The sequence below is a fragment of the Schistosoma haematobium genome, chromosome 1 (assembly GCF_000699445.3).
Source record: "Schistosoma haematobium chromosome 1, whole genome shotgun sequence".
NCBI classification, from domain to species: Eukaryota; Metazoa; Platyhelminthes; class Trematoda; order Strigeidida; family Schistosomatidae; genus Schistosoma; species Schistosoma haematobium.
The window spans coordinates 65,312,729-65,335,021 of NC_067196.1; the positions used below are offsets into that span (position 1 = coordinate 65,312,729).

General features: G+C 29.4%; 1 protein-coding gene across 1 annotated transcript in view; it reads right to left on the reverse strand.

Moving 5' to 3' along the window:
• Positions 1–22,293, reverse strand: part of MS3_00001877 (uncharacterized protein) — a 121,222-nt gene that overhangs the window by 61,875 nt on the left and 37,054 nt on the right. Inside the window, exons 6-9 of the mRNA XM_051209383.1 lie at positions 12,592–12,679; positions 4,465–4,620; positions 3,277–3,422; positions 1,755–1,829 (exon numbers count right to left, since the gene is read on the reverse strand). Coding sequence (XP_051074836.1) covers positions 1,755–1,829; positions 3,277–3,422; positions 4,465–4,620; positions 12,592–12,679 — 465 coding nt within the window. The remainder of the gene's footprint in view (positions 1–1,754; positions 1,830–3,276; positions 3,423–4,464; positions 4,621–12,591; positions 12,680–22,293) is intronic.

The window sequence follows — 22,293 nt, forward strand, 5'->3', positions numbered from 1 at the left end:
CAAGGAAAACACATAGAAAATAATGCAATGAAGGAAAAGTGATAAAATTCACCATCTTGTCTTTCAGTATAAAAATAATCATCACCAATATCAGGATTAGTATTATTCGTTTAGTCAAGTATAGGATCATGCATACAATGCTTTATGTAAATCCAACTAATTAATTATCTAGGCAAATGATAAGTAATTTCAATAATTTGTCTGTTTTATCGAGTAAATAAAAATTTGGGTTGTTTTCTTTTTTGTTTTTGATTAATGTACACATAAATAAATTGAATTATCTTATGCATACAAATAAATAAATTATTACGTAAATTCCCAAAGAACAGGGAATTTAAACATAATATTGTATCATCTCATCTATTGTAAGGCATATGTATATATTTGCTGAAATAAAACTGTTGTAATTATAAGCAGAGATGGATGGTGGCTAGCAATGGAATCTAGCAAGAGCGTCTGGTGTTTTTCGGCACTTGACAGCTGGATGTATCTGAATCCCAAAGTTGATGTTCACTCCGGGACTATTGTAAATTATTATCAACATAACTTTTAGCCGTTTCATTATTTAACTATCAGTATCCACTGTGGAATTATGTGTATAGAACAATGAGAGAAAAATTAATTATATATCATGTCTTTGTCTTTAAGACTTGAATATTCGATTGTCGCTTATCAACACTGATTTCCCGTAATTAATTATATCAAACAACTAACAATTTAACATGTTAATTTGAAGATGATGTGAACTCCTTGTGGCAATATTAGAGCAATTAAGTTTCACATCTCAGATATACACAATTAGTGTTAAAATAGCTAAGCTTATCCTTGCTTCACAGCCGATGTACCAACAAAACCAATGCAAACATAAGTCAACTGAAATCAGATAACATCTATTCTGTGTACGATGTTCACATAGAAATTGAGTATTCGATAATCAAAACATTTTAATTGAAATCATGAACCAATGCTAGATCACCATTGAAAACCTGGAAGCAATGGATGACCGTTTCACCGTAGTATGGGAATCCTCAGTAGTGCGCATCTACGATCGCGAATTCAGGATTCAAACCCAGGACCTTCGATATTGCGCGCGATCCCTCAACCTTTAGACCACTGAGCCGACATCCAATGGTGATAATGTCTAACTTCGATCAATTTACGATATTGCGCAACCATCTTTCTTTGTCTTCGGTGGATAACTGCCTCACAACCAACACGGTTGGACTTCACTGGTCGTGGCTTCTCACTATAACTCCGAGAATTACCACTCGAAGTTAGTCACTAAACAGCATATGATCGGTTCATGATCTTAATTAAAACTCAACAATCTTCACAACCCTATACTGTTAAAACGTCTCATTTTTGAGTGGTTTTGTATGAAGTTTGACAACAATAATTTATTATTGGGCTTATGTTCTTATTTTACACTTTCACATAAATCAGTCAATTTTTCTTTAATATCCAAAACGTTGATACATCTAATGAGTATATCTTTGTGTGTTTCTCTTCAAGCCACAATCCTTGAGTTCCTTCTGGCCAATTAACCTTTTTACTCAAAATTTAGCACGTCAGGCAAATTGGAATGTAAAACTGATGATTTAAATATACATATTTTAGCCAACAAATCACTAAAAATATAACGTATTGTTTTAATTTTTAGATTTAGCTATCCATGGAAAAATAATGAATAAAATGAAAACAAATCCTATTATTTATACGTGAAGATGTTCAATCTATGAAAAAAGTGAACTTACCGTTCAAAGTTAGGCATTTTTATATAGTTTTCCCGAATAAAATCTGTTAATTGTTTTTGTGTTCTACCAATATATCTGCAAAATAACAAGTGAATAAAACAATTGACTTGTCTATGAAATATTTGATTTTTATAAAATAATAAAATGATTAAAATTTGAAAAATTAGGCACTCAATTATCCAAAAACAAAGCGATGTCTTCTTGGTTCAAATGAGTTTTAATGATTGAATACATTTTTGCTACTTACAGGATTGAAAGCTAACTAATAAATAAAAGTTTCAGTTTGAAGAAAAATCATTCCATGGAAACTAATAGTGTTTATTTTAAATAAAACTTTTGTAAAAAAATAATTATAAAATGAGCAAAATAACATATTTAACTGATAAATGGATGTGAATATGATTCATGTAAAGGATTGTTCTTTTTTCATAAGTAAAACGAATTGAAAGTAAATTATAAAATAATATCCATCTTACACTGAATACGATCAAATAGAAAAATTATTGTTTTGTTTATTAGTGAAAAAATAATAGATAACGTCGATGGAGAAATTTGCAAAACTGATCATTAGGGTTAAAAATAATAATTTTTATAGAAATTGCGAAATTCCATTCAAGTTTATATCGCAATAAGTGATAGACTAGATGGTTCAAAATGTAGGAAAAAAACTTCACTAACAGACAACTCTGAATGCTTATTTTCTGATATGGAATTTTTATAATGGAATGAATAAATGTTGTCAATATTTTATACGAATACTCGTCAAGATTTGAACGAATAGTTTGACAGAATTTGGGTGCCGAGTAAAGAGAAGTCATTATATGTGAAAATTATATTTGAAATAATCTCAGCGATTGAAATTTAAATAATTTCAACGTTTCGCCCAGCTAACTTGTCTGGACTTCTTCAGGGTAATAATCAAAATCAAAAGCTATATATTTCTTTGATGATTTTGATTATTACCCTGAAGTCCAGACAAGTTAGCTGGGCGAAAAGTTGAAATTATTTAAATTTCAATCGCTGAGATTATTTCAAATATAATTTTCCGATAATGTAGTCAATATTTATTTATTTATCTCATGATCCTGTGTCAATTATTTCGTATGTGTATAATTTATGACCTTGTGATATTTAATAAATATGATGTAAAGTTTTAAAGTAATAAGCTACCATTTTATTAGCGGGTGTTAAATAGCATGAAATCTCAAACCACAGGATCCTATCAAATACCTCAGATTATTTAACATTAAAACATTGTGAAAGCAATGTTGCGTAACTGAAACTAGTAGTTCTACTTCAATTCGGTCGATGAAATCCGATCAGTAATAAAGGACTAAATAAACATGAAATTCGATATATATATATATATATATATATATATATATATATACAAATGAGCTGAAAATCTCCCCCATTATAACTAGGGATTTATGTTCACTAAAATAACAGACTACTGAGCAACAACAAATTAAAGATCATATATGCAAATGTAAAGGTAACGCTTAAATGAACAAGAACCTACCTAAACGAAGAGCCTTTTGAAACGACACGATTTTTTCGCCCAACATTTCTAACAGCTTGACAACGAAAAAATGCATGATGCTCAATACATTGTTTCCAAAAGCTTTTGCATTCATTTCGTGTACCAAATGAAAATCCGATAGCATCCTAAAAATCATATGAAAATGAGCTTTTAGATTTTTAAGTCGATTTATGAACATTATATTAGAAATGCATTTATCAATCATTATGTCAATAGTCAACAGGGTGAAGCAATTCATGATTATGATACGTATATGATTATTACAAATCGGTTTTCTACATTGTCGAACTATCGTCATTTACGTTAAGACCCATCAAATGGACTAGGAAAACTGATGAAACATCAACTACTGTGAAAACTGTACTGAATATCAATATCTGGTCCCAAATTTGTTCTACTTATATTGGTTTACTACAACAACTTGACAATATGAAACTTATGTTCAGCAAAGAAATTACTTTGAATGTTTTTAAAGTTGAAATAGAAATTCTAGATTTTAAGGTGAAGAAATCTTTCACTGACTGCTAGATTTTAGTAATTATCACATATTCTGGTGTTGTTGAGTTGTCTAAGCCAGATGGTTTAACTGCAGTGATGTATGGTAGTTGGTTTAAATCTGTTTTATATGGAATAACACTGATGACGTTTTCCAGTACTATAATCAAGCCACAATTAAACCAGCTAATTTCGAAAACAAAATAACATCGGAAGCGATTCCCTGAGCTACAGCTCTTTTCTAACATCAATATTTATATTAATATATTGGAGAGTTTACTAAATATTCTCTTTAGAGTAAGTACATGTGACAATAAAAACCATTTCACATCATAAACAGTTATATGAATTACATTGTAATCAGATTGAAAATGCACAAATGTTAATTCCTCTTACATTTTAACGAGTTCTCCATTTCTTAACTTTTCAAATACAGATATTTATAGACGAAAAAATCTCATTTAAGCTTTTAGCAACAATATTTTACGATAATCCATACTTTTTGAATAAATTACTCTATTAGATGGGATTATTCACCTAACGGAATCGAAAGTTCATTGAATAATGTAAGAGTGGTTAAGGAACATATACACTAATAAGAATATACACAAAATTAGTTCAGTTAAAAATGAATATATATTAAATTAAAAAAGTCAATACATTATAACTCACATAACCTTCAGGATGTATTTTGATGAAAAAGTTTTTACGTTTAAAACTTAATTTTCTTATTCTTGCCCATGAAAATAGATTAGTTCGAACACCACCTTGATAAACACATATCCCTGAATGAGTTACAGCTATATTTACATTTAATCCATTGTTATCCTTAAATAAGAAAAATAAAACATAAAAGAAAGTAATACTATAGTAAAATATTTATAGTAATAAGATGAAATTATACCAGTTATACTGAATGAGAATATGATTGTTATAATAAGTATTAGGTAAGAAATAAAATATGAAAAAAGATATCATTTTGTTATTTCATAACAAAATAATGTTGTAGTCGTATTCATTGCATATATTAAACTACTATTTATTTAATCAAGAAAAACGTGATCATATCTTCAGGCGAAACATATTAGTTATAAGTAGGGAATTTTCGTTAATTTGAATATTATCGAATAAATAGTAAATAAATTAAATTATCATTTGACTTTGCGGAGAAAAAACAAATGTAAACTAAAAGGCAGTCATTAAATTACGAACGACTGACTATTGGAGAACAGCCAGTATTAAGTAAATTCTGTTTATAACGTTTGATATTTTGAAAATTAAATTTAACAAGTTAATATTATATACTTTAACCGCGTTTGGATGGAAACAAGCTCAAAACCTGAGTTTCATTATCTGTTATCATGAATTGCTTTTCGCTACATAGAAAAATCACTATTTTATAAAACTCATAGCCGTGAACATAATACTCTGTAGTACTTCAAAAGTTCCAACATTAATAAAGCTTAATTGATCAACATATGGTCTATTCTACAGAAATCTACCCAGTAAAAATGAAGTTAATTCACTCTCAGAGCATAATTATGATGTATATATGATTAATGTTCGAGTCCCGAGTGCGAGATCTTGTATGCGCATTGCCAAGGAGTCCCACACTAGAACGAAACGGCCGATGTTCGGATACCATCAGTAACAGTCTACTGTGGAAGAGAACAAGCCAGTTTCCTGGTGAAGAGGGAATTAGGAAAAGACGTTGGAAGTAGATAAGATATACATTGAGGAAATCACCAAACTGTATCATGTGGTGAGTGCTTACTAGGAATCCTGAAGGGAAATAGAAAAGAGCAGGACTAATGAAAGCATTTCGTCTGGAATTGGAGGCAGACATAAAAAAAATGAATGGCAACTAGATACAAATTAAAAGTATTTTCCAGGGCAGATTTAGATGAAAAGTGCTGGTGAGCGGTCTATCCTCTTCCACATGGGGTAACATGGGTATTAAGTAAGTAAGTTATATGATATAAACTTATGTTGTATACATTTAACACAGACATATGCTACTAGACAGTCATCTTTACGGTTTTGGTTCCTTAAATGATGTTCATCTCAGTTTTAAGTAAAACTTGTTAATTCTAAAATCCAGTTTTTTTAATACTGCAATTAGTACTCTTGTAGATGATGTTTAGCGTACTCCAAAGTACAGTGAACGAAGTATTTCTATATTTACATAATCTTGTAATCATTTGTTATGTAGATAAAGATACATATCACAATTAATATGTAGATAAATTATGGAAATGAATTTATGGGTAGAACGATAACTGTATTCAAAATTATCTAATCTAGTTTTATCTTTCACAAAATTAAAGTAATTAGGTAAAGTTAAGATATATAGACTTTTATCAGCTATCAAAGTAAAGCGGCACTTTTGAATTTTACGCAGTTAGTTATACAACAAACAGTTTTCGTATTATTTATATTTGTTTAATCTTTGTTGTTTCCTATGGTAACAACCTCTTGTGTTGAAAGAGTTGTAAAAACGTTTAAAACATATTTATGAACATTGAATATCGTAGCATTTAGTTGGTTTGGTATAACTATAGTAAACTGTAATTAGTTGGCTAACGTGAAATCCTTTTAGATCCAGGATTTTAATGACATACGTGCTGCTAGAACAAGATAATGTTCTTTTACTTTACAATCTGGAAACTAACTGATCCTATTGAATAATACCTATCACCTGAACATTCTTTGTAATGTTGCTTATAAAGTTATCAGTAAATTTTATTTAAAAAACAAAAGAGTATATCGAATGAATAAAAAAGTAGGATTGAGTAATTAAGTTGGGTTCATTCAACTTGTCGGTGAGTAACATATTAATTAAGATAAGAATAACAGATTATGTAATTTATCTCTTTTTTATTACATCATGATGAAGCTAGTTATTATATTTTTTTAAAATGTATTAAAAACACTCGAAAATTGATTTAAAAATGTCATAAACCTAGTCTTATATGTTTAAGGTAGTAGTTGCATCAATATAAGATAATTATTCACTTAGTTCACTTGGTGGTATCATTTAAGAACTTAATCTTCTTTCGTCAAGCAATAGGCAACAGCAAAAGTAGTGTTTTGTTGATAAGTGGTAGAGGAAGTTGAAAAGAATTACTGGAATCAACCTGAAAACTAGATAAAACGAGGCAATTCAAGTAATGAGAGGAGAAAGTAGAACTTTGAAGTTTGTCATTTTTATAAAATTGAGTACGTTGTTCGTTACCTTGAAGTATTTTACTATAACTTTCATGTCAAACATTCAACCTCCAGCAGTGAGCTTACTGTACCAAAATAGGTGGCTACGGATATTTTATTGGTTTCAAATTTAAATATTCTAATCACATTAAATGACATACATTTTAAATCAGATTTAATTAAATCACAAACCTTACAGTTGAATATAAGTCCGTTTACGTACAGATTAAATACATTAAAGTCAGTGCTTTATCCACTAAATTGTGGAATTATAAAAACAGTTTCTTGTACATTAGAACAATAATTAAAATAAACTTTTAAAACATGGTTCAGTTCATTTTGTGAACGAAAATGTATCAACTAATGATAACTTGCGACAACTCATATCAATCATACTTAATTTTAATTAGATGTAAACTTATACACACAAAAAATAGTCTCACAATATTGGAGGAAAGTTGTATTTTTTAACTGTACTGCTTAACATTATTATAAATCACAGAGACGTAGTAAGAGAAGAAAGAAATATTATGTCAGTATTAAATTCTTTGAAATAAAATTAATGAAGATTTTATTTGTTATGTATAGTAGTAATTATGATGACTTTATGAACAACAAAAGAAGTTGGATAACACTAACAAGGAAATGAGAGGAATAGTGACTATCAAGAAAGCGAATGGAAAAAAGGGTGAGGCTAAGGTGGGCGCACAATAATAATGGCGACCATCAAAAGGTGCATATCAACAAAGGTGAGTATTGAGAGGGAGAATAACACTTTAAGTCGTTAAATATGTTCAGTTTATCCTGTTATGGAAGGCATTCTTAAAATAAACAATGTGATGGAATGGTGGCATAGAAGCTTTAGTCGATTTACTGATACTGCTCATCCAAGTACATGGAAATTTATTGATGCGCTGCAAAGAGGACAGTGTCTAAAAAGATTGAAAACCAAACAACTTGTTGCAGAAATCCAGCAGCAGCACATAAAACGAAAGTAGAAGGAAGCAGCAGTACGTATTAAATTGTCGTAGAAGATTACGAAAGCAGATCGACACTAGATGATCTACATAGGATAGCACAAATCTGAATATACATATCTAAACCTGTCAAACTGTGTTACGAAAATGTAATGATGTATATAGTATTTAAATTTATATTGAGTTGACGTTACCCACTTTTGGTGTTCAGTTTTGACGCATGATATCCAATCAGTTAATATACTACCAGTGTTATTTTATTGGAGTAATAAATAGCCATTTTACTCTGAGGAGTTATCAATGTGTCGGAGGGTCGAGGTTCGAATTTCAAATCTCTTTGTCTCTTACTTAAATATTTACGCCTATTAACCATATTGGTCTGTCGAACAATATAAAGAGTATTACACAAAGTCAAGCATCAAGTAAGGAGAAAGTAAAGAGAAAGGACAAGATGAGACCGAATGTGTGAAAAACAATTATCCACTTCGAGAGTATGGGAAAAATGAAGAATAAGTCAAAAACATGAACATAGTAATAACAAATGACTAAAAAATTAAAATCAGTTATCAATAAATGATTGACTGTGTGGAAAATCCGTTGCTGCAGTCATGGTATGTGTTATATTTTAGTGAAGATTAAATTACGAGTAACTTCTGAGAACTAATAATGGACCAATATTATCTAGATATTCTTATGTATAACTATTCAGTAATTAGATTATGTATATCTATATTCCTCTAATTATAAGCTACATTTTTACCTTTAGACTATTATTATACGACTTACTATTCCTAAAGTATATTCAGTTTATGGATTACCGTCTCCTTGGTTCACAGCCAATTTTTGGTATGATCTTGCACAAATGTTATTTCTTATTTTATGGTATGATGCGGTCTGTTTGGTTAGTATATAAACTACGTTTGAAATAAATGATTCGCATAGTGGAAGCTGTTATCGACCTTACGGACTCAAGTGGAAAGGCTACGAGAACATAAGACCAATAAGAACGCTAGGCTGCTCATACCGGTCGAAAATCAATGGTTTGGCACAGAACCAAGATTGGATAAATCGTATTTTGATTGGCAAATATATCATGTGATATTAAACCGGGCTTAAAGGTACAACAATATGATGACAGCTTGATGTAACGCTTCTGCACATATGGATCAGGTTTGATAAAATGAACTGCCACCAATTCTGCAGCGAGATTATTCATTAATTGTTGTTTTAATATAGTTGGATTTGTGATTTAATTAACTTGAAAAAAATGTTTAGACGTTTTTGCCTGTCAAACGTAAATCTGTTTTAACTAGAATAAATGATAATCTGATATATGCATATATAATTAATAATACTATGTTACTTAATAATATTAATTGTACGAGGTCCACCTCATAAGTTTGAACTGTTCATATGATTAACATCAAATAAAACCTATTCATTTAACAACAATCACAACAATCGACAGAATAAAATTCCATTAAGTCTCTCCGGAGAGCAAAATGGACAATGCTTAAAAAATACATGTAATGAGGAATGCCAAATATGACTTTAATTTTGAAACAAAGGTATGTTTTTAGCAGTTAAAGCTTATTGAAAGTGAAATTCACCAAACATTTCGCACGCATTTTTTAAACATCCCTCTGTATAGAATGTCCACTAAAAGTCCAAAACAGACATACAAGATGACGCGACTACGATAATAAAAATAACAATTTGTTGCCAAGTTCAAAGTAATACAGTATTTGTTGTAAACAAACTTCTCATTCGACGTTTAGAAAACCACTTCTTTGATTAGACATACGACAAAGCTATAGAGAGCAAATCAAACATATTTCACACCATTAAAAATGTTATTCTTTCTTTCAATATTCACCTTTATTAATATGTGCCTTTTTGATAGTCGCCCTCAATAATATATGCCTTTTGCAATGGATACCGAAGAATTTCATCCCTTTACAATGCCTGTGAAAATGTTTAGATATTTTTAGGTATCTTCTTAAGTATATATATATATATATATATATATATATATATATATATATATATAGTTTAATAAAAGAAGCGAACATTTGAAGTATAAACAACAACTATAAGACTTCAAACAGAACAATAACAACAGGGTTCACAGAATAAAAAGTGTTCATTCAACTGATTATAACAATTCAATCAAATAATGGCAATGACAATAGTATTCACCTAAGAATAAATTATCCAAATAAACATAATTTTTTTATTTCTCTCTTGTACTAATCCTCAATATGATAGAGAGGTTATGGATATAATTAATATGTGCATTATTGTTTTTATTATTTACTTTTAATATATATATATATAAGAGCTTTCATCTAAATTTGATCGAACAGTTTCACAGTATTTGGGCGCCGAGTTAATGTGAGACATTAAAGAGGAAGAATGTATTTGTAAAATCTCAACGAATGAATTTTGGAGTAAATCCTTTTGGCCACTGTCACTTTGGTAGGGTGTGGATGCGCTGACTTAAAATCTAGAAAATTTTCTGAATATGTCGGCTTTCGGAAAATACTAATTTTTAAACAATCATCACACTTCCTTTCAACTAAACAGTCTAGAAACGGTAATTTGTGTTCAGGAGATTCCAACTCCTTAGTGAACTTGATTTTGTCATAAATGTTGTTGACACGTTTAAATAGTTCGTCTAAACCATCTCGTTTTATAATGACAAAAATGTCATCTGTGTATCTTAACCAAATTTTCGGCGGAATGGAACACATTGAGATAGCACTTGTTTCTAATGAATGCATGAATAAGTTAGTAACAATTGGAGAAACCGGTGATCCCATAGCAACACCTTCTGTTTTTCTGTTCAAATCTCCTTGAAAACTGAAAACAGTTGAATGTAAACATAGATCCAACGCTCTAATAGTGTCTGAGAGATCTAGAGGACGAGGTTGTTTAAGTTCAGTGTCAAAATCTGAGAAGTTATATACAATATCTAAAGTTTTATTAACAGTAACATTAGTGAACAATGAGCAAACATCAAAACTTGCCATTATTTCATCCTCTTCTATGCGGATATTATTGATAATATTTTTGAAATTATTAGGATTTTTTATTCCATATTTGATTACGCTTTCATATGGTTTAAGAATTTAGGCCAGGTATCTAGAAAGATTATAGGTTGGTGAATTTATATAATCAGCCACAGGTCTTAGTGGAATATCTGTTTTATGTATTTTCGGATATAAAGAAAATCATAAAGATGGCCCTAGTTTGGAGTTTAACTTCTGTAGCATTTTGGCCGTTTTAGCTTTCAACTTATTTAAAGTGGCTCTACATTTGTTCTTCATGATTTACTTCAAAATTCATTCGCTGAGATTTTACAAATACATTCTTCCTCTTTATATATATTCATTGTATTTGATTAGTATAAGAAAGTGTTATTTAACAAACAAGTTAATAAGAACATATCGGAAAAAACTTCGAAAAAATAAGTGAGCCCTCAAGGAGTTTACTGATCAGGATTATTTAATATATTTAAGCAAGTTCTCACAAATTATTTTTTTATGGAATATTCTTTTGCCTACTTACATTTGTTCTCATATTTCTTTTCTGGCTGAATATAAGACAAATTAATACACAAAGGAAGAAATATAATATTTTAAGATAATAGTGATTAATCAGTTTTATTCTGGAATAATCACATATGTAAATCGCATAATACTGTATAAGTTTTTATATCTCTATGATCAATGATATAATAACCAATCATCTATAAAATATAAATAAATTACATACAGCATTTCAAATAATTCGAAATAGAAACTTGTTAAATATCATAATCACCGGTCAATTACCATAAAAGAAAATCCAGTTATTTACAATTTTGTTAAAGTAATAAAAATTCTTTAGTTATAGAATTAAACTTATAAAGTTTATTTCATCGAACAAACATATTGTAGTGGCTTAGCTTAGGTAACCAATCACCTTGATAACCGTTGTTATATAAATTCCAACGGCGTTTGAATGCAGAAGGCAATAAGAAGCTGCGACTACAGTTTATTAGCGGATAGCACAGATAACAAAGTTCCAAACACATCTAGCGAATCGAAGCAGAGGCTAATAATATGTGTGTGAGCAAATACAGAGGCGAATTTTTAGTTAAATCGAATCAAGGCCCAGCAAGGCAAGGCAAAGGCTGGTAATAGGATTCGATTACATATATATGGGAAAGAGAATGATTCGTCAATCGATATTTAGACGATTAACATTTTAGCTAGATAGATCTATGCGAGTAGGTTGTCACACGTGATCGTGCATACACTTTTATACAGACATGATAGTGATCATAATAATATAGAAATATACTTGTTACTAACCGAATGACATTGTCTGTTAAATAAGTGAATAAGAGGGATTGACAAAAATTACCCATAATCGAAATTCATCATAGGCGTTGCTATAGTATATACAAAATACCTCACTGATAGAACTTGAAAGTTTTGCTTCTCTCTCATTAGTTTATTTTGATATCTACTACAAATAAAAGTATTCATTATATACAACATATACTTGTACAAACATCCATAAAAACAAAACAAAAAACATAATTAATTTAGAGAAAAGATTAGCTTACTTTAGCTGGATTTACTCTTATCCCATAGAGTTCAATTTTTCTTACGGTATCCAATAAATTGTAATCTGCTTCAGCAGGTGATTGACCTCTAAAATTTTATTTTTCATCATAAAATCAGAATAAAAATGAAATTATAAATTGGGTAACGTATGACAACGTTTTAAGTTAATAATTAAATCAATAATTATTCAGTTATTTTTCATCATTCTTTGAATAACATAAAAATGAATATTACTTATTATCAACAATGAAACTTTCTTTAAAATCTATGAAATAAATGTTTATGATTAATAAGGTTCTTTTTTCCAAAGAATATAGGGTTCTAGTAAGAAGTTTTAAATAGCGGAGTTCAATTTTGTTTGTTGTAAAGAAGTTAACTATCGAAGACAATAAAAGACAGTCATGAAATATAGTGGATTGATTAAAGTTGAACTTATGCAACACTGGGTTTAGAAGTTTAGCGTTCCCATTCAAGCCTGAACGTTCTATGTTCTATTCTCCGTTGTGAGGTCCTGGATGCATATGACACAGTAGCTTCATACTAGTGCGATACGGCCATCTAATGCTTCCAGATTTTCATTGGTTTTATAACTAAGATCAGTTTATGATCTTACTAAGAATATAATATACTTTGATCAAAATAGATGTGATCTATGAACTAAATAAACCTCAGTAAAAAAACATGATTAACTAGCCGATTGTTAGGATTGTAAACAGATATGTACGCTGATTTGATTCAAACCCTAACAGAGTAACTAGGTGTTTATCCACTTTATTTAGAAAAAAAGGGAAATATAAAGTACGAAAATGAATTAATTTTTTTGTAATAAAGTTCTGTAAGTATTTGATGTAATAAATAAAGTCTAATTACAATTTTTTTCATACAAATGTTTAGTACTTTCCAGTTTTTTGTTGTTTAGTTGTACATTGTATTCAAGTACATTTAATTATACTGAGTTATTAAATCCACTAATACCGTTTATTTTTACAAAATGTTCATGTAATCAAATAATTATTCGAAAATAATTTTTATCATAAGTTGAAATCAACAGTAAACTTTATGCGAAATAGATTTATAGAAACAGTAATTGAATAATAATATTTGTGGAGCATAAACTACATAAAAAAAATGAAACAGTTATGACTCATATGATAACAATTGTACATTATTGTATTCGAAATCTGTGCATCAGCACATAACCTGACGACTATAATGAATTCAATTTTATTTAGAATTGTGGGTCTAATCTATGAGAGAAGTTTGCGAAACAAAACGGATCAGTTGCTTATTGAAAGGAAACCAATTAAAATTTTATTGATAAATTTGATACACATAGTTCGCTTCATCATTTTGAAAAGAGCAAGAACAAAGATTCTAGCAGGATACTATGAATCCATTTTATTATGATGGATCTCGTCAGCTGCTTACAACATGAAAGAGTTTATTCGGAAGTTATGTTAAAGACATATTAGTATTGCAAGGGTGTATCTTGCAATCTTTCATAGTGATTAGTAAAGAGCCAAACTCCAGTCTTCTGAAGTTTGCTGAAGCTGTTACTATCAGGAGTCAAAAACCTGATTTATGTGTTCGAAAGATGATTATTGATCTTTCCTTGTCTTGGTGACAAATATTCATTCGTTGCACTGTAAACATTTTTTTAAAAATCTTTCTTGCATTCATTACTTTTTTGAGTTTTTATTTCAACAATCTTACATATTAGTAATCTTATTTTACTAACTCAGCTTTATTCATTTTATTTCTATCAGCGTTTACTTATTTTGTGATTACTTGCTCGTGGCCGTTTGAACTGTTGTCACAATCAATGTTGTAGGATTTTCTTTTAAGTAAGGTATATATTTATAATATCCAGTCTATTAAATTTACTTACGCCCTTACTATACTAATATATCTTCGCCTGAACTGCCGATTAAACCCTTTCATGTCGTAAGCAGCTGACGAGAACCAACGAAGTAAAATGAATTCATACTAGTTTGCTAGGATCTTTGTTCTTACTCTTTTCAACTAAAAGTCATTGAGTATTACACAAATATTTTGTTACAGATATTGTTTTTAACAGCATGGGAATAATTCATGATTGGCTAAACTTAGACATTAACAGCGCGAGTGAAACCGAAGGCCGTGGGTCCGAATCCCGTGTGCGGGGTCGTGGATACACACTGCTGGTAAATCCCATACTATGACGAAACGGTCGTCCAATGCTTCCAGATTTTCAATGGTGGTCTAACAATGATGAGGTCATGATCTCAATCAAAAACATTCTTTTTACTTATTAATAATACTGAATACATACGACCGAGTCTACCAATTATTACTTAAAGGAGATACTATTTTCCCGAATTTTATAATTTTATACTGAATACTGCATCTATTTTTCTACTATTAATTTTATTGAATTATAATTTCAAATTATAAATTACTTGCTCTACATTAAGTGCATGAATATAGAAATTCGCTTAATTAATTAGGTCATTATTTATATTGTAGTGGCTGTGCTTCATTAACCAATCACCCTCACAACCGTTATTACATAAACCTCAACGGTGTTTTAAATCAAAAGACAAAAAGAAGCAGCAACTACAGTTTTATTAGCATCTAGCTAAGACCATAAAGCGGAAAGGCGAACGAGTGAATCAGCGAGTCGAGTGAATAGTATTATATATCTATATCTATCTATCTATCTATCTATCTATCTATCTATCTATCTATCTATCTATCTATCTATCTATCTATCTATCTATCTATCTATCTATCTATCTATCTATCTATCTATCTATCTATCTATCTATCTATCTATCTATCTATCTATCTATCTATCTATCTATCTATCTATCTATCTATCTATCTATCTATCTATCTATCTATCTATCTATCTATCTATCTATCTATCTATCTATCTATCTATCTATCTATCTATCTATCTATCTATCTATCTATCTATCTATCTATCTATCTATCTATCTATCTATCTATCTATCTATCTATCTATCTATCTATCTATCTATCTATCTATCTATCTATCTATCTATCTATCTATCTATCTATCTATCTATCTATCTATCTATCTATCTATCTATCTATCTATCTATCTATCTATCTATCTATCTATCTATCTATCTATCTATCTATCTATCTATCTATCTATCTATCTATCTATCTATCTATCTATCTATCTATCTATCTATCTATCTATCTATCTATCTATCTATCTATCTATCTATCTATCTATCTATCTATCTATCTATCTATCTATCTATCTATCTATCTATCTATCTATCTATCTATCTATCTATCTATCTATCTATCTATCTATCTATCTATCTATCTATCTATCTATCTATCTATCTATCTATCTATCTATCTATCTATCTATCTATCTATCTATCTATCTATCTATCTATCTATCTATCTATCTATCTATCTATCTATCTATCTATCTATCTATCTATCTATCTATCTATCTATCTATCTATCTATCTATCTATCTATCTATCTATCTATCTATCTATCTATCTATCTATCTATCTATCTATCTATCTATCTATCTATCTATCTATCTATCTATCTATCTATCTATCTATCTATCTATCTATCTATCTATCTATCTATCTATCTATCTATCTATCTATCTATCTATCTATCTATCTATCTATCTATCTATCTATCTATCTATCTATCTATCTATCTATCTATCTATCTATCTATCTATCTATCTATCTATCTATCTATCTATCTATCTATCTATCTATCTATCTATCTATCTATCTATCTATCTATCTATCTATCTATCTATCTATCTATCTATCTATCTATCTATCTATCTATCTATCTATCTATCTATCTATCTATCTATCTATCTATCTATCTATCTATCTATCTATCTATCTATCTATCTATCTATCTATCTATCTATCTATCTATCTATCTATCTATCTATCTATCTATCTATCTATCTATCTATCTATCTATCTATCTATCTATCTATCTATCTATCTATCTATCTATCTATCTATCTATCTATCTATCTATCTATCTATCTATCTATCTATCTATCTATCTATCTATCTATCTATCTATCTATCTATCTATCTATCTATCTATCTATCTATCTATCTATCTATCTATATATATATATATATATATATATATATATATATATATAATTATTAGAAAAACGTAATGCTTATCATTGTCGAATGTTAATGTAAAACAATATCAGTGAATTAAACTTCATCCGATTGTACAAGCATGCGGCTATCAGGACTCAGTAGCTAAGTTGATAACGCGATGGCATTTGAAGCGAACGGTACTGGGTTCGAGTCCCGGGGTGAACGTCAGCTCTGAGATGCATGTGTATCCAGCCGAAAAGTCCCAAGTAGGACGAAACGCGTGTCCTGGGTTCCACTGCTAGCAACTATCCATCATTTTTTACAATTAGTAAATTAAACTTCTAAGCATGAAATAAATTTTTTTCAAAAAAATATAACAATGAAAGGAAAAAAATAAGCCAGACAATTTTATCATAAAATTCTGTCAATCATTATTTATTTTCTGAAAGATAGTGAAACAGTAAAAAAATATTCTCATATAAACAACATTAATATCAATTAAACTAAGAGACGTATTCAATGTGATTTACATGTTGATCATGCAGAAGTAAAATAAACATGTCGATCTTAAAATAATTTCCAATGAAATAAAGATATAATTTTATTTTAATTCAGTTTATCATTATGAATTATTTGTCATTTTTTTCGGAAAAAAAAGATAACAAGATTATAAAATGATTAATTGTTTCTCATATTTCTAGAAGACTCATTTTAAAGGATTCATGCAACAAAATTCTTGATCTTGAATTAGTATCAATGTGGTCTTTATGATTACTAATTAGCGTTCAAACAAACTGTCAAGAAAAAGTGGTATAATTCAGGTTATTATCTAGTACTGTGGTAAATGAGAACTTATATGAGGAAAATCAACTAATTTTTCAATGCAAAATTACAAAGTGTCTTCATAAAGTATGACAACCGTACATTTTCACATCTGCCTTTGGTTACCATGTAAGCGCTTCATGAGTCTTCCAATCATGTTTTCATTACAACCGCTCTTTGTTCTAACTATTCTCTTCAATTCAATAATCTGCTGCCAAGGATTCTACTCCCGACTGGTGCTACATACTGCTTATACCTGTCAGCGCAAGTAGAATACACCACACTCGTCTCCCCTTATGCTGACAGACATAAATAGTATGTAGCACCACAATACTACCATTATGACACTACTACTTCTACGTTCTACAAAATTGGATGCAAGGTCAATAATACAAAGTTGTTATCAAACGCTCAAAAGTATTCATATGAACCAGAATTTGCTTAGAAAGGCTGAAACAAACAATACTCTCGATGAATTCAAACCACTGATTGATTGGATCTGGACAAACATTGAAAATTAAAGAGGTACTGTGTGTTTATTTGATTCTATGACAAGAAGGCTCTTTATTAAAGTTCGTTCACAGCCTCGCACCTAAGACCAAGCCCCTTAACCTAAGTAATTTTTTCTGTATATTCAGTTATTTTAATAAAATATGAAGAAACGCCAGATTGAGAATGAAATTATGTTAAAACCATACATAACATAGTGGTATATTCTGTATTCTTTAATGATACTTTCTTGACAACCTTCTATTAAATTTGTCAAAAACAACTGATGGCTAAAAACTAACTGTAAGATTTCATCATCGGCATTAATAAATGAAAGTTTATGAGTATAAACTACAATTAATTTCCGGGATAAAGGTTATAAACTATGTGAACCATTATTTATTATATGGTATAAATGTTAATTTGAAGAAAGTCACTTACATTTTCGTATTTTACCATTATCTACTTGTTATGTTTTTACTTTAAAAAAACTCTTGGAGTTCAAAATGTGGAACTTTTAAAAGAAAATACCAGAAAAAATTACAGAACAGTTTAAATTTGTCATGTTATTACTGTTAGTTATGCTGTGGTCCGATTGAAATCCTATGCAAAAAAGAACGATTTAAATGAAACTTTGATCGTTCACTTTATACGTTTAACGCATAAATATTGGCTGCACCATTTGTTACAAATAATCATCCCAGTACTATATTTGTTTTCACAAGTGACTAGTCTCTAAAGTGATTCACGAAGTTTTAGAAAGGCACTATGACTGGTAAAATTAAACAATGTCAGGAAATCGATAGTTATCGATGATTCTATTATATGATTGTTGTATGATATAGAAAACAGACTTTTGGTCAAATAATTAGGTTTCAATTCAATGATCTATTGGCAAATTTCTTGCTGTGCGACGAAAATATCTTGAATTTTATCTCCTGTGAAGTCGTGAGTGAGCACTGAGTAGAAGTGCAACTGTTTTCACTAAAAGAAGTGATATAAAAGTTTAGATCTTGGAACAAAAGTGATTAGTCATTAATAACAGCCTTTCTAATTACATAATGATTAAAGCTGTATAATTAAAGTGACATACCTGAGCTTCAGTACAGTTCTTTAATTTAGTCTTATTAACTTTACATTTTTTCAAATTATACTTGCGATTCGCAGAAATTAGAATGTATTGGAAATAAAAGTGGTTAAGCCAAAAGATAACTTTTTGATAAATACAACTTCCAATTTGTACGACGGAAACATTTTTCCACTATAATAGTCAGTAACAGGTTTACTTATGCTGATACTGAAAATAATAGTTTACTGCGATTAGTAGCAGAGAAGCGTAACAAACAAATGATTGAAGTGCTATTCTTATTAGAAAAAAATATAGTTGTTAAGAGTTTGAATAATCCTCATGAATGTCATTGAAGTTAGGGTGATGTAGAAACGAAGAGGATTCTGTAATGATTTTTTTGTTCAGTTATATTTGTAGCATTTGTACACAGTTATTATACAGAAGAGGAGAAATAACAAGCTGCAGTTTTATTTTATTAGTTAAAATGAAAGTAAATTCAAGGAAATAACCAAATTATTGTTGATGTAGTATGGAAAAATTATATTTCCATAGTCGTACTATAAAATGATAAATACTCAAAACAACAAAAGAAAATAAATGACAGTAGGTTATTTGATTGCTTTTTTAAATTCATAAGTAAACTATAGACTGCAAAACTTCAAATGCGTATATCAGTTATAACCAAGGTAGAACATAGTATAAACTTATATTATATATAGTTACCAGACCATGTTAGCATAATGAGATGCCGTTACCACTATGAGTAGTGAAGGCATCGAAATAGTTCGTCATAAATTATAATGAGAAAGACTAACCATAGTGAATATGGTTAGAAAAGAGGGAAAGAAAATAAATGTTTTTGGGATAATTGGGTTTAAGATCTACTCCATTGTGACAAATTCTGAGTCATATCATCTAATGTTACCAATCACTGATCGAGGTTATCGCACACAGTAGTCTGAATACATCAAAACAGCTCGGAACAACAGTCAATGGATTCACGGAATGATGGTTTTATATTGCTTGTTTCCTATTTATTATTGAAGTTTTTATCAAACGTTTATGATGCAGACATTCACTGTTTACCATACAATTTTAAATGGTTGATTAAGAAATGTTCACTGGATGTTTTTAAAAATTATTACATTTTAAAAAAACTTTACAGAATATAAAAAAATTTCAAAAAATTAACGAAAGTATTTGAAACTATACAAACAATGCATAAAAATGCCTATCGTTTGCTTATAACGTATCAAATGATATTTAATCATAAATATGAATTTTCCCGTTTAATTTATTTCCAGTTTATAAGGAAAGGTAACTCAATCGTTCGAAATCATACCTATGTAGTTATTGTTTGTTTTCTGGTTGTATAGAAATAGTTTCTCGCAAAAGTAAACAATTTAAATAGTAAACAAAATTAAATTTTAAATAAACGATTTGAATAAAAAAGATCTAAAGTAGTTAGTCCCTCTGATAAATTTGGATAGTGTAATGAGCAGACGAAAATTATCAGAACTAAGTGATATATTAGCACAATACATTCCGACCAGTCTGATCACATATATATTCGATAAAAATATTTATGTAGAAGAAAATGGAAGATCAACCAGATAAACGGTAGGTAAGAGGAAACAAATATAATAAGGAAAATAATGTGGAAACCAAACTGAAACTCACCACGCTGGATACCAAACTAATATTATCATGGTTGGTTTAAAGTGGGGACATACTGTTTTTAAAAACATAGAAGGGGTTTAAATTCTCGTATGGCCAAGGCTTCAGTAAATCTTAGTATACGCCCTTTCACACTTTTGTAAAACACCACAAAAGCCGTGTTAAGATCAGTAGTATGATCTGGCTTGATAATATGTTTGGCAATAGAGGACGATGGATGTTTATCATCTACTCGTATTGGGTCATTTTCTAGTTTTCTAGTTTGCAAACATTTTTTTTCAATATTATCTGTCAACACTTGTTTCAATATTCGAAACAGTGTGAGATTTTCAGTAAATGATAGTAAATGTATGAGAAAAGAAGCATTTTAAAAGTATCCAATAGATTAGCACATTATTCCCTGAGTAACCTAATCATATATCTACTCGTTATATGTGGGAAATGAAACGCCAAATTAGACCAACTAGAAGAGAAGACCAAATAAAAGATAATAAGGAAAAACAATGTGAATCACATTACTCTGGGTAATAGATTAACACTGCAAAGGTAATTTTAATCCATATACATATTCTTTTTAAACGCACACTAGGAATTCTAACTTTCCTGGGACTGACGTTTCAACAAACCTAATCATTGGTGTTGGACAATGTACTGTTCCAATATTACCATACATTTTTATAAACTTCGTCTTCAAATTGCATTTTTTTAAAATTGATTCGTATTGAAATGACAATATAAAAATCAAATATTCTCTATCATATACATGATATAAATTTGTTTTTAGCTTATATTTCTAGTTATCATTATTGTTAATACTACAGTGCATAATTGTATCTTTTAAATTAAACAAAACATTGCTTCTTAACCAATCTATACCAACTTACTTAATGATAAAAATAAGGAAAAATTTATTCGAGTAAGAGATTAATTTTACTAATTTAAACTGATATTCACCAATCAGATGACTTTGTTTGACTAACAAAACTCTCTGTGTTAGAGATAAGGCACATTCCTTACTATGCTGAATAACTAAAGAATGCTTTAAGGCATTGAAGCACAAATTACATTTGATAACATGAATGGAGTTATGTATAAAATACAATAGAGGGAAAACGGGACAATGAAGAAAAACCAAAAAGTCTAAGTGGTGATATAATACAAGGTATGATGCAAAAATAGTCCGCTTATTTCAATGAGATTAATACGAATTTAAATTGCTTGTTGTTATTGGTTTTCGCTTGATAAAAATCAAATTTCTGGAGAAGATTAAAGAGAATAATCGAGGTAAATAGTCAACAGGATAAACAAAAACATAGAATAAACAGATTTGAGAAAGTTGGAATAACAAATCAAATTTTCTTTTTTAAAAAAAAATTATTAATGATTTTAAGACTATTTTCAATATTTGGTTATCTTCAAAACTTCAATAAAATCTAGATTGTTGCGTAAATCAAATGGATTAAATGTCAGTCTTCAAAACTAATCTCATTATGTGACACAACGCTGAGTAAACACGC